The sequence below is a fragment of the Salvia hispanica genome, chromosome 3 (assembly GCF_029641045.1).
Source record: "Salvia hispanica isolate PSC_SH4W2 chromosome 3, Shi_PSC_v1, whole genome shotgun sequence".
Classification (NCBI taxonomy): Eukaryota; Viridiplantae; Streptophyta; class Magnoliopsida; order Lamiales; family Lamiaceae; genus Salvia; species Salvia hispanica.
Window position 1 is genome coordinate 2,781,991 of NC_142694.1, and position 12,246 is coordinate 2,794,236.

The 12,246-nt window shown below is 37.8% G+C and overlaps 2 protein-coding genes across 3 annotated transcripts; one reads left to right on the forward strand and one right to left on the reverse strand.

Moving 5' to 3' along the window:
• Nucleotides 1-2,361: 2,361 nt before the first annotated feature.
• LOC125213044 (homeobox protein ATH1-like) lies at nucleotides 2,362-5,410 on the forward strand. Its single transcript, XM_048113394.2, has 5 exons — nucleotides 2,362-3,095; nucleotides 3,608-4,399; nucleotides 4,464-4,819; nucleotides 4,897-4,957; nucleotides 5,045-5,410. Exons 2-5 carry the CDS (start codon nucleotides 3,629-3,631, stop codon nucleotides 5,207-5,209), a joined length of 1,353 nt encoding a protein of 450 aa, XP_047969351.2. The 5' UTR covers nucleotides 2,362-3,095; nucleotides 3,608-3,628; the 3' UTR covers nucleotides 5,210-5,410.
• A 213-nt stretch (nucleotides 5,411-5,623) lies between these two features.
• On the reverse strand, nucleotides 5,624-9,144 carry LOC125211535 (protein NDL2-like). 2 transcript variants are annotated; one of them, XM_048111371.2, is made up of 11 exons: nucleotides 8,949-9,144; nucleotides 8,011-8,110; nucleotides 7,495-7,592; nucleotides 7,284-7,381; nucleotides 7,135-7,195; nucleotides 6,966-7,052; nucleotides 6,770-6,847; nucleotides 6,617-6,673; nucleotides 6,473-6,528; nucleotides 6,256-6,391; nucleotides 5,624-6,163 (listed from the first exon to the last, which is right to left on the reverse strand). In XM_048111371.2, the coding sequence occupies exons 1-11, from the start codon at nucleotides 9,006-9,008 to the stop codon at nucleotides 5,942-5,944; spliced, it is 1,053 nt and encodes a 350-aa protein (XP_047967328.1). In that variant the 5' UTR covers nucleotides 9,009-9,144; the 3' UTR covers nucleotides 5,624-5,941. The 2 variants fall into 2 exon arrangements, with proteins under 2 accessions (XP_047967328.1, XP_047967329.1); XM_048111372.2 differs by having other exon boundaries at nucleotides 7,284-7,372; nucleotides 8,949-9,143.
• Nucleotides 9,145-12,246: the final 3,102 nt, after the last annotated feature.

The window sequence follows — 12,246 nt, forward strand, 5'->3', positions numbered from 1 at the left end:
TATTTCTCCCTAACTCCTGCCACATCAGCGCCACATCAGCACCAAAATTTATCCCCAGTTTTTAGCCAAGTGCTACATTGGTTTCTCCCTTATTTCTCCCTTATTTCTCCCTAACTCAACATTTCATTTTTACATCATTATTTTTTATATTATTTAATTTTCCCTACAAATGTATTTAATAAATAGACTAATAATGAACAATTCATCGTTGTATTAATCATTGGAAAATATAATACAACGAGAAAAAAAAAACTACAAATAAAAAACGCAAATAAACAAAGATTTAAAAAAAAAAAATCTAAGACGGAGGGGCCGGAGGGGCGTCGGGATCGAGCCCCAGCGTACTCTGCAGGTGTTGGATGCATTTCCAGAGGGCCGCCTTTTCTTCAGGGGTCCCGCCGCCGGTGAAGTACAGCGTGTACATCTGGGTCAGATTGGCGACATTGCTCGAATAAGTGGCTTTTTCTAAGTCGATGACGGATTCCGACGCGACTTCCGACGTTGCGCCCTTCCCCTTCCGCCTCCCCTTCGCCTTCTTCACTCCCTCCGGGCGCTCGTGCGGACCATCCCCACTCAAGTCGATGTGGGCCGCGCTCCCCTCGCTCTCCGAAACGCTAAGTCGCGAGCGCACCGATTTCCCGTGCAGCGCGTCGTGCATTCCCGTCCGGAATTTGGGGAGATCCTTCAGCTTATCGTAGATGTTCCAATACTTGAAGCCCTTCGTCGACAAGTACTGGCTACTATACATCCGGATGGCCTCATCTCGGACCATGTGCTCGTTCTGGCCACTCGTCATGTGAGTCATCAAGTTAGAATAAATACCGTTGAAGTGCCCGCAGTCCCTCATGAGGCGCTCCCAATGCCGACGGATCGCCTCGCTGCCATGGTCCTTCATTGAGGCAGTCTTGTGGCTCCTGTACTTCGCGGCAATCCGCTCCCAGAATATGATCTCAGTCTGGTAGTTGCTGCGCTCCGCGTCCTGTGACGTGTCCGCCCAGCAGTCGGCTATCAGCTCGGACTCTTGCAGAGTGTAAGTAGTCCTTACCCGCTTCGGCCTCTCATCGGAACCCGTATCAGTCGCAGCCGACGACGCCGGCGCCTTCCCCCTCCCGCTCCTAGAAGGCGGCTCGGTGGGCGTTTCTTCCACCTCGAAGTCCTCCGCGCTCAGTGTCGCGGCCTGAGATTCTTGGTCGCCTGGGGTTGATCCGGGGGTGTCGAACTGGGGCCGATACACATCGTCGGCTGGAAAGGGCATTCTGCCGGCAGAGTTGAAGTACGGAGAAAGTCTCCGCGCCGGAGGAGTCTGCAAAGGAGACGGACCCCCGTATGGAAGTTGGCCGGGAGGAGAACCCATCGCCAACAACGACTGCATCCACTGCTCGTTTGCTTCATCCGTGTTGGGAATTTGTGAACTCGACTCTTTCCCCTTACCCTTATCCTTACCCGATCGGGAACTTTTCTTCCAAAAGCTCATAATTTTGATGAAAATTGAAGATTGGGAGAAGAGATTGAAAATGGAGAGAATGAAGATTGTGGGTGATGAATGGAGGAAGTGGAGGAAATATTTATAGGGGTGGAATGTAAAATAGCCGTTGGGTTCAAAAAAAAAAAAAAAAAATTTTAATTATCGCCGATTATCGCCGAGCGTCGCCACAGTGGCCGGCGATCGCTCGGCGATAATCCGGCGTTAGAACGCCACTCGGCGAAGCAACGGCAACATTATCGCCGAATTATCGCCGACTTCGCCACAATGGCCGGCGATAATTCGGCGATAACCGGCGATTTATCGCCGAGAATTCGCCACCTCCATTGGGAATGCTCTAAATATAATTTGACCTTCAATATTATCACTTATTAATTAAGTGACATGCAAGAAAAGATCCTTATTAAATTTTTTATTATTAAAGAAAAGTTTTTTATTCAATTTTAAAATTCTTTAATATAAAAATTGAAGAAGTAATTTTACTTGTCACATAATTAAGTGATAATATTGAAGGTCAAATTATATTTAGAAAATTCGTCAAAAATATATTGTAAAGATATTTATAAAAAATATGAGTATATGATAAGTTTATTAAAAATATATATCATTTAAGGTATCGAGGGTATTTTCGTCCAGAAAAACTTAGAAATAGTAAAAAAGTACTTCAAATGATATCAACCCATAGTTGATGGACCTGAAATGATATTTTCAAAGTTCACGGACCTAAAATGATACTTTAGCAAAGTTCGTGGACTAAAAAAGATGTTCCCTCTATTAAAAATTAAAAATTGAAATCACCCTGTACCATAACTTGACAAAAATGTACAATTAACCCAATAATAGTAGAGATAAATAGGTCCATTTATTGTCATGTAATCCACCCTACTACTAACCTCTCCCTCTCTATCTCAAACAGGCCATTATTTAGCTTGCTTTTGATGAAGCCTTTATATTGCCATGCACTTTTAAAAATTCAGTCCCAAATCAAACAAACCATTGGTTAATAACTCCCTCTCTCTCAATCTAAGTACGAATCTATCTATTTTGTGTTAAAAGAAGAGTTCTTTTAAGAAAGAGAGGAGATCTGTTGTGAACGATTCTTGATTTCTTTCTGACCCAATCTCTGCAATCCCTCAGTTTCTTGGGCTTTGCAATTTTTCTTGGATGAAAAGAAATCCCACTTTTCTTTTTTTCTCAGAAAAAATAAATAAACTAAAAAACAGCTCACTTTTGCAGTTGGTTTTTGGCCTTTTATTCCTTGTTGTCTTGTTTTTACAGAATGGTGGTGGGGTTTTAGTAAGAAATTCTTGCAAGAATTAGTAGAATTTTTAGAGAGAGAGAAATAGTGTTTTTGTTGGTTTTTCTGATTATTATAAACTGTTCAGGAAGAAAGGGTAACCAATGATTTCCTACATATGGTTGTTGTGATCAGTAAAGATCAAACCTTTACTTTATTTTAGGCTGTTTATCATTTGCTTCCCTCTAAAAGTAATTTTTAGTTTCTTGCATTATTGTTTTTTGCTTGCAATCAATCAATCCACTGAAGGGGAAACTGCATTTCACCTGAGATCTTTTCTTCATTGCAAAACACTACTTGTTTGAGGATAATAAGGTTTGTGTGTTTATTACTCCATTTTCCTATTTTTATTAAATCTGTCTTTGCTTTTTAGTTAAATAGTTCTACTTTTATGACACTCATTTAAGACTATGAGGATCTCTTTCACAATAAAGTTCAAGTTTTTTTCTAAATGGTGATGTTTTGTAAGAATTTTTTTAATATGATTGAGCAAAACAAATGAAAAACTTGCTCTTTTTTTGTGTTTTGTTTTAGTGTGGCTCTGGTTTTATGATACTCAATTACTCATATAAAGATTTTTCCAACTCTATGATCCTATCTCTTTCACAAGAAATTTTAAGTTTTTTATTGTGTTTAGATGATGATGTTTTGTAAAAAAAATTCATGTATACATATATATAATTGAGCAACACAATGAAAAACTTGGTCTATTTTGTGTAGTGTTTGCATATTTATATACTTGAGTGACATATATCTAACTCTTGCAAGTGAGAATGAAATGAAATATGAGACTCCTCATTAATGTACCGTGTTTTTGCATCTTTCAGGGTTAAGGGTTGGGTTTCAATATGCAATCTAACGCTGCAACGGGGCCACATGGACCCATTGCAGACGGGAGCTCGTTGGCCTCGGGCATGATCTCCCTTAGTTACACGGATTTAGTGGACCGGCATATTCAAAACCATATCATGGCGGGAATTCCCCTGCCCCCGGTCTTTGGGGAGGAACCGATCGCATTAGGCCGCGGCCAAATGGTGGCGAGCGGTCACGTTGGAGACGAGTTTTGGACTCCCGGGAAGTACATTGAGGGGATCAGTAGTAGCAATCCCAGTGCTTGTGTGAACTCGATGTTTGAGCCCGGATTTGGAGGCCTTCCGTATGATGCTAGCACGAGATGGGGCTTCAATGGAGGCGTGGATAGCCCCGAGCTTCAAGAAAGCTCGGTCATGATGAACGAGTGGATGCTGAAGGAGCACGAGAGGTTGAGCACGATGGACCCCAACAAGGAGCTGTCGTTGAGCATTGCTACACGTCGTGTAGGAGGGGGTTCTGAGCTAAGCTCATCGGGCGTGAGCAGCTACACGTCGTTGGACAGGAGGCGCGTTGGATCAGACAACGCGTCGTGCAGCAGCAGCAGCAGCCTCGCGTTGAACGGATCCAGTTTCTTCCTGGCACTGCAGGAGATACTTGCTGAGTTCGCCTGCTACGCCCTCGAGAACAGCCAGGGAGCGACGTTCCCTGGCTGCTCGGGTGGGCTTGAGACGGAGCTCTCCGTCTCAAGCAGTACCAACAGCAACAACGAGTCCAAGAAAAAGCATCTCATGTCATTACTACAACTGGTAAAAAAAAACTAAATTCCATAATCAATCCATTAATTCTTGATTCTTACCATTTTACACATAGGTGGACAATCAATACAGCCAATGCCTAGACGAAATCCACACCGTCGTCTCTGCATTTCGTGCTGTGACCGAGCTGGACCCGAACCTACACGCCCGGTTTGCCCTCCCCACGGTCTCTGCCATGTACAGAGACCTCCGGGGGAGGATCAGCAGCCACATCTTGGCAATGGGAGCAGCACGGCACGACGAGGGAGAGACGAGAGAGGACAGGTCGTTCGAGACATCCTTCGTAGAGAAGCAGTGGGCAATCCAGCAGATCAAGAAGAGGGATCACCAGCTTTGGAGGCCTCAGAGAGGCCTCCCCGAGAGATCCGTATCCGTGCTCAGGGCATGGATGTTCCAGAACTTTCTACACCCGTAAGGCGCCCGACCCCTTTTCGTCTCCCACGCTACATAATCAGACATCCTTCTAAAAACGCTTCAAAAATTTTCAGGTATCCGAAAGATGCAGAGAAGCACTTGCTAGCATTGAACAGTGGGCTTACTAGGAGCCAGGTGTATAGAAATGATAAATTTTTTTTGCAATGTTGCTTTGATTGAATCTTGATTATAGTTTATTGATGATATATATGTATGTGACAGGTCTCGAATTGGTTTATAAATGCACGCGTTCGACTCTGGAAGCCGATGATAGAGGAAATGTATGCAGAGATGAACAAAAGGAAATCTCCAAGAAACCAAGAAGATTCCAATGGGATCCATAGGAATCTTCTGCGATTCGAGAGCAGAAGATTCACAGTGGATTGATGATGTCTATGACGATGATGAAGATGAAGATGAAGATGAAGAAGATAGGTATGCCAATACTACAAATGCCATCAAGATTTTAAGCCATTTTACATCCAAATTGTATATGTTCAAGCTTTGAGCATTGGGATCCATTTTCTTGGTATGTAAGAACTATGTTGTGGAATCTTGAATACTGGAGTAATATTCATTTCTTGACAAGATGGTGTAATTCAATATGATATCAGAACCGGACCAATTTGCGATTTGTAGACAAGATGGTAGTTCAGTATGGTATCATGAGTCGGACCCTCAACATAAAATGCATGAATGGTTGGGGGGGGTGTTATGATCCAATTGGGAAGAGAGAATATGCCAAGAATAAATAAACTCAATTTGATGAATATGCCAAGAATAAATATAAAGATTACAAAATGAAATACAACGCCCTCCTTTTATTTTATATTCCCTGCGAAAATATAATTTATTATTGGAAATAGAAATAGCTCTTCTCTAGACTTACAAGTTACAAGTGGGAGAAAAAAACCAAAAAATTAAAAGAAAATAATTTACCCCTTTCTCTCGTGTATATATATTCTTTCCCTTTACCTATTTCTCTGCTGACATTCTTTCTATCTACAAAGCCTCCTATATGGCTTCATCCCCTGCTATGGTTCTTTCGAGCATGCTCTAGCTCCGTAGTACACAAAAATTTTGGCCATTCTGCGGGATTGTTCATCCTCTTCATCCTCTTCACACTTGTCCCGGGATTCTTGTCTTTATTGGCTTCAACTTCAGCCCCATGCTCTCGGGTGAGAAGAGCTCGGGTGAAATGCTGGTCGGGCTCAACGGACTTCTTGGGCTTACGCTCAAGCGGGAGGGTCTAAAGAGGCCATAGCCCATGAGAAAGTATTCCAGTGGGATCAGCATGGCATCGGGCTGCTCTTCTGTGACCATCGAGCCACATGCTTGAACCTGCAACAAATCCGAGTATGTGGTGAACGTGAGGGTATGCTTCGTATGAGAGTAGTTCCGTGGATAGTTTACTTTAGGTTAGGTTAGCTTACCTCAACCAAGGCACTGAATCTTCTGTCTAGCTTTGAAGTCATGTGAAGAGCTTCGTCGTGGAAAGGAGAGTTTTCGCCAACAAAAATTAAGGATCGACACTTCAATTTCCTCAAGCTATTGCTGAGGTCTGGCCTCCTGCAAGGCAGCAGATGATAATGGTTAAACTCTATTTTGGGTTTCGAAGCCTTGACCTTCTATAGTGTCAAGGAGGTTTACTCGTTAATAGCTTCAAGGAAGCGCAGCACGTTAGGACTCTGTCTCTCGCCCAACAACTGCAAAAGTTTAAAAATGTAATTACTTATATGAGACTTGGAAATGCTAAAATCGTGATGTGTTGAGAAAAAGAAGCAAGGAACTGACTCTTCTGCAAGACTGGACAATATCCGACTCAGGTACATCAACACCACCACGAACTTCCTGTTGCACCATTGAAAAAAAAATCCAAATTTAGCATGTTTTTCAAACGAAATGATTCCTTTTAACATTTTTAAACAAAATGAATACCAGACAGACCTTGCTGAAGTATCGCATGAGCAACAGCTCCTTTACTATGCCACACATGCCACAGATGTAAAGCAAATTGGACATCACCTGCAAACAGTTCACCATACTTGTGAAACTTGTAATCTGTCACGTTTTCCAAACCCGATACCGAATTTCTGCAGAGTTAGAACGTGAGGAAACAAGGAGAAACAGGAAAGTAGCAAACCTTGTTACATAACCATTCTGTCCAAGAAGGTGATTTGCACAGAGGGGAAACAAGAATAAGACCCATGACACGTCGTGAGTGTTTCAGCTGCAATAAAGTGGCATGTGATTTTTCTGGTGAAGACACACAACAGATATATGGATGCAACAGGTGAATGAAAACAACTTACAGCAAAAAGGGTAAGAATGTAAGCTCCAGTTGTTACACCCAGGCACATAACCGAACCAAGCCTGGAGATAGATTGAGTGTGAGTTAGCTCGAAACCATGTGCATTGACGTACGTATTATCAATTGTTACAACTTAACCACTAGAATTACCCAAAATAGTCGAGGATTTCAGCAATCTGATCAGCCAATTCATCAACAGTCAGTAAAGGTTCATCCGGGCCAGCGACAGCAGCTCCTAACTGCAATAACTCTTGACAGAAGTGCCAGGTAAGAGACAGCAAAACTGAATGCATACAGTGTCAATGAGGGTGAACTACTTTGTAAATAACTACATAAATTATCAAGGAATTACGAGACTGACCTCATGACCTGGAGGACTGATGTGGTAAATACAGAAGTTGTGGAGAAGGAGAGAAAATGCTTCTGGACAAAAGAACAACCCTTGGAAACAGGACATATCTGTTTGGTGGCATGCAAACAAACAAGTCATATATCAACTGCAAATTTTAGAAGTATAATGTGCTGAAGACTTTAAAATCGCACTTCCAGCATCTTAGAGAAACTGTTTTACTTTGTAATTTAAAAACCATGATATATAAGGCTAAAAATGATCCAAATGCATCTTGTAATATTTCAATCCAACTATAATAACATTCCAAAGAAGAAATATCATGTCAAAATTTGAAGCAAACATGGCAGCTCAAAAGCAGGTGGTTTAGTGAATAGATATCACACCACAATTTTTTATTTGGTATTACTGTTAAGGAGAAATACATTAGCAAGATTTCAAATCATCGACAAGAGTATTCACAATACATCAAAAAATTGGTCGAAATCAACAAATAAAGTTGGTAAGAATTCAGTTCAGTTTCCTTACAGTTTAAAGCCAAATCAGGATAAGTAATAAGAGCTGGCTTGTCCTGGTCTCCAAATACAGCAACAGAGACGGAACCATGACCCGTTTTGATAATATGCTCCTGTAAACCAACATGAAAGAACCGAGTTTGTCAAGATCGGCACCTAATCTCCAAAATACATCAAGTAGAGCAAAATATTCCACCAGCTAATTCAATCTAAGAAATTCTGATTCCACTTGCTTTACAGGAAGCTTTTCTAGCTTATTTAGAGACCAAACTTACTTAAAATAATCCAGCTAGCTTGAGCTAACGACTTTCCGTGAGTAGATACGAAAGTTATGCCATAATATTTACATTGGAAACTTACTACTGTATTAAGTAAAGATTGAGAATCTGAACCACAAATTGTAGCATGTAAGTATAGTTGGAATCAGAGGAGCTTAATTCTTTTTTTCCTTTCCTCATATCTTATTCCACTCGCACACATACGATCATGATTGATATACAAATAGAGTTAAAATCAATAAAAAACAGATCGATGGAAATGCGTCAAATGTGAAATTCACTTGTCAAAACAAGTAAAACCTGCTTCACAAAATTATGCTACAAAAATGAACTTATGTTTCCCAAAATGTGATCCTTACTCAATCTACACATCAATGCTACGGTAAATTTGCCGAAACAAGCTCTTTCTCCACTCAAAAAGTCATCGGTAAATGAGAAATTGAAGCACTTTTTCTAGAAGAAAATAAAATGCATAAAAATAGACTTCCTTCCAAAAATCCTCCAAATTCAGGAAAATCGCATTGCTATTCAAAAATGCAGCTCTGCAAACTACTTCAGCTAATAATTCGCATAACTTCCTCACAAAAACCAATACGCGCACAAACAACTTCAGCTGCATATGCACACACACAACATGTATAAGCATAATGCGAGCGGCGGTTTAGAGTTTGACCTTGCCGGCGAATGGTATGGACTCCATATCAATGGAGACGGATTCGCTGGAGTCCGCCATTGCACTTCCTCTTCCTCTCCTTCAAATTCTCTCTCTAATTATTCTAATCTCCCTCTCTCCAGCTCCAAACGCGTTCGATTTGGTATCATCCACAGCTTAAATATACCAATCCACGTCTCTCTCTCTCTCTCTCTCTCTCTACACGTTTATAATATTATAATGTGTAAGTGTGAATTTTGTATGTATAGGTGTATGTAGAGGTGAGTTGAGTCCAACGTTTAACTGAGTCACCGACGATTCTGCGTTTGGGCTTTGAATCGGAACAGAGTGGGCCCGGGCCCGATGACACACTGGATTTTGACTAGAGTTAGAGGCCGACACATTTCGCTTGTGAAATGACTCAATTGTCCTCGTCACTCCTCACTGGATTTCTTTCTTTTTTTTTTCTCCTTTTTCCTTTATTTTTCTTTGCGTTTTCTCTTTTTCCTTTTCTTTTTCTATTTTATGGTGATTAGGAAAGAAATGTCCCATTTATATGAGATATATTCTATTTAGCACAAATTTTATGTATAATTTATTTTATGAATCAAGTGGGAAGGAATAAAATAAAAATATTTTTTCATTTTAGGGAAACGTATCAGTTTGAAGAAGATATCTCAAAAAAAAATCAGAATAAAAACGAAAATATTCAATATGTGTGTGATGTGATGATAAATAAAATAGAATTGCTTTACAACTTTTTAGGATTCTAGGTGCTTTACAACTTTACAAAGATGAATAGTAGTACCCTCTTTTGTCGTTAAGAATGGAGTACTACATTTTGTATTTTATTTTAGTCTTATTATTTAATAAATATATATGTCATAATTTATTAACTAATTCTATTTATATTTTATTACTAAAATAAATATGAAAAATGAGATGCATATTCCATTAATTTTTTTCTACAGTTCTTTACAAATTTCTTAAAAATTGTATTGATTTTAAATGAGACCGTTAATAATAAACACTAATATGTAGATAAATGGTTGTTCAATATCAACCAAAATTTAGATACAATTAAAATAATCGAAACTGTAATAAATTCTTAGATAATAGCTATAGATTGCAATAATAAAAGTATATAGATCGAAAAATTATAAATAACGTTTGCCCATTGTTTAAAATAGAAAATGAATAAAATTATGTATTCATGTATTTATGGTGGAGATCCACTAACAATTAATACATGCATGCACAAAATCCAGAGCCTAGATATCAATAATTATTATTGGTAAGGTAATGAGTTTTTTATTTTTCAAAAAATAAACAGTACTACTAAATTATACTATGAACATTAAATTTGAAAATTAGATGTCATATTTTATGCATTAAAAAAGTCACAATATTTTGCTATTTATTTTATAAATTGTAGCCTAGAATCTATTCGAAACTAGGAAAATATAATTAAATTGTATGGAACACTTCTAATAATGGAGAAGAGGAACTAATGAGATAGTTTAATAGGAGTAATCATTACATATATAATTTATATGCTTCAACTTTTGTGTTTTTCAACTATCCTCTCGATTAGTTTTATTTTTTACGTAGGTAAATTGTAAGAGCACAAAGGAGTCAATGATATATGTATCATATTGAATGATAAAACAACGTGAGCATTAAATAAGAGTCACTATTTGGAAAATTCAAGTGAGGTCATGGCAACAAGTCTTATCGTTGTTTTTGTATTTTTTTTTTATATATATATATTAGTTTTATTGTTGCCTTTGCGTTAATTAAATTCAGTATGTGGAGCGACTATCAATCGCATGATGCACAGTGTCGGCCCAATCCTTTGATGTTCAGGTGACGTCTATTGTCCATCGTCAGTGACTATCATTGCATCATCTATACCTTTCTATGACCTTCATTATATTTGAACCCATAGAATCTGTCACTGGTTAATCAGAGCGTGGTATAATATTCTTAGCAAAATATAAAATAATTATACTAAAAAATGGTTGAATTGCATGAAAAAAAACATCCATTTCAAATTGAGATGAGTGCGTCATTTTCTTACATTAACCTCAATTTGGGTTATTCCACAATCCATTTTCATATTACTATTCTTGGTTTAAATCAAATGGTTGGTGGTCTGTAAATTAAAAGAATCCAAAAAAAAAAACCCATCATTTTTATTTTCCTCTTTCCCTAATTACAAAGTTAGGAGTGCATAAAACCACATAGTATATAGTTATACAACAAAATTTATATTTGTATGGAGTTTATTCACTACATGCCAACTGTAAAAACTACTATGTCCGTCTCTAAAAATAGGAACTACTTTCTTAGTCTATCCTTTAAAAGTATGAATTTTTTAATTTTAGAATAGTTAAATAACATATTATCCTTACATATTATTTAATTACAACTTATACCATTATACTGCACTATTAATAATATGGAGTCCGCTCTCTATTAATTACAAACTAAAATAGGACAAAACAACTTCTTATTAATTTAGATATTTTGATTAAGTCTGCCCCCTTTGCTTTGATATATATGTTGTAGTTTCTCATGGATTATTGTCTTTGTAGTTATTTTACAGTAATTTTCTATTTTCATTAACCAAAATAATTTATGTAGTTGATATGCATATGCTTCTAGAGATTAGAATCTTTGACTATAGTTTAGTTGTTATAGTGTACATCATAAGTTCCAATGTCCTCTCAATAACCTACCAACCTAATGCATTGATTTACTATTACTACCTTCAAAAGCATTTTAGCCATTTAATATACCATTCCAAAATAATATTTCAAGTATTTACTAGTAAAGTTTGTGACTATGGCAAAATACAAAAAGTCAATTTGCTTAATAGTTTTATGAGATTTAGTTATTGGTATAGATGCACTTGCAAATTTTTAATCTATGTTTTAGGACCCCAATATGTTATTGCATCCCAATGACTTGGGCTGACTTACAAATATATTTTATTACTATAGTTTATAAATTAAATTTGATTATAAATAGTACTAATATCTGATCTCATTAAATATTGACTTTCGAGGTATACGCGTATCCATTTTACGTGGGAGATTGTCATTTTTGGATCCAGCTGCAATTATATTTTTAAAATTCGAAAAATATTCAGCATTGTATTGGTTTTATTTTTTATTTTCAATCTCAAGTTTCAAGAACCCCTATATGCGTGAGGTCAATAATTTATTTTCTTGAAGGTGTGTGGGTCAAATTTGGAGAATTAATCAAATAAATATATAATTAAGGTTAAAATATACATCGCCTCATGTTTAATAAA

What these genes read in the sequence shown, in the direction of transcription:
- LOC125213044 (XM_048113394.2), top strand. Translation starts at nt 3,629, where the DNA reads ATGCAATCTAACGCTGCAACGGGGCCACATGGACCCATTGCAGACGGG. An exon ending in TTCCAGAACTTTCTACACCC is followed by an intron (nt 4,820 to 4,896) that starts GTAAGGCGCCCG and finishes AAAAATTTTCAG; the next exon opens with GTATCCGAAAGATGCAGAGA. An exon ending in GTGGGCTTACTAGGAGCCAG is followed by an intron (nt 4,958 to 5,044) that starts GTGTATAGAAAT and finishes TGTATGTGACAG; the next exon opens with GTCTCGAATTGGTTTATAAA.
- LOC125211535 (XM_048111371.2), bottom strand. Translation starts at nt 9,008, where the DNA reads ATGGCGGACTCCAGCGAATCCGTCTCCATTGATATGGAGTCCATACCA. An exon ending in GAAATCCTCGACTATTTTGG is followed by an intron (nt 7,196 to 7,283) that starts GTAATTCTAGTG and finishes ATCTATCTCCAG; the next exon opens with GCTTGGTTCGGTTATGTGCC. An exon ending in GATTCAGTGCCTTGGTTGAG is followed by an intron (nt 6,164 to 6,255) that starts GTAAGCTAACCT and finishes GATTTGTTGCAG; the next exon opens with GTTCAAGCATGTGGCTCGAT.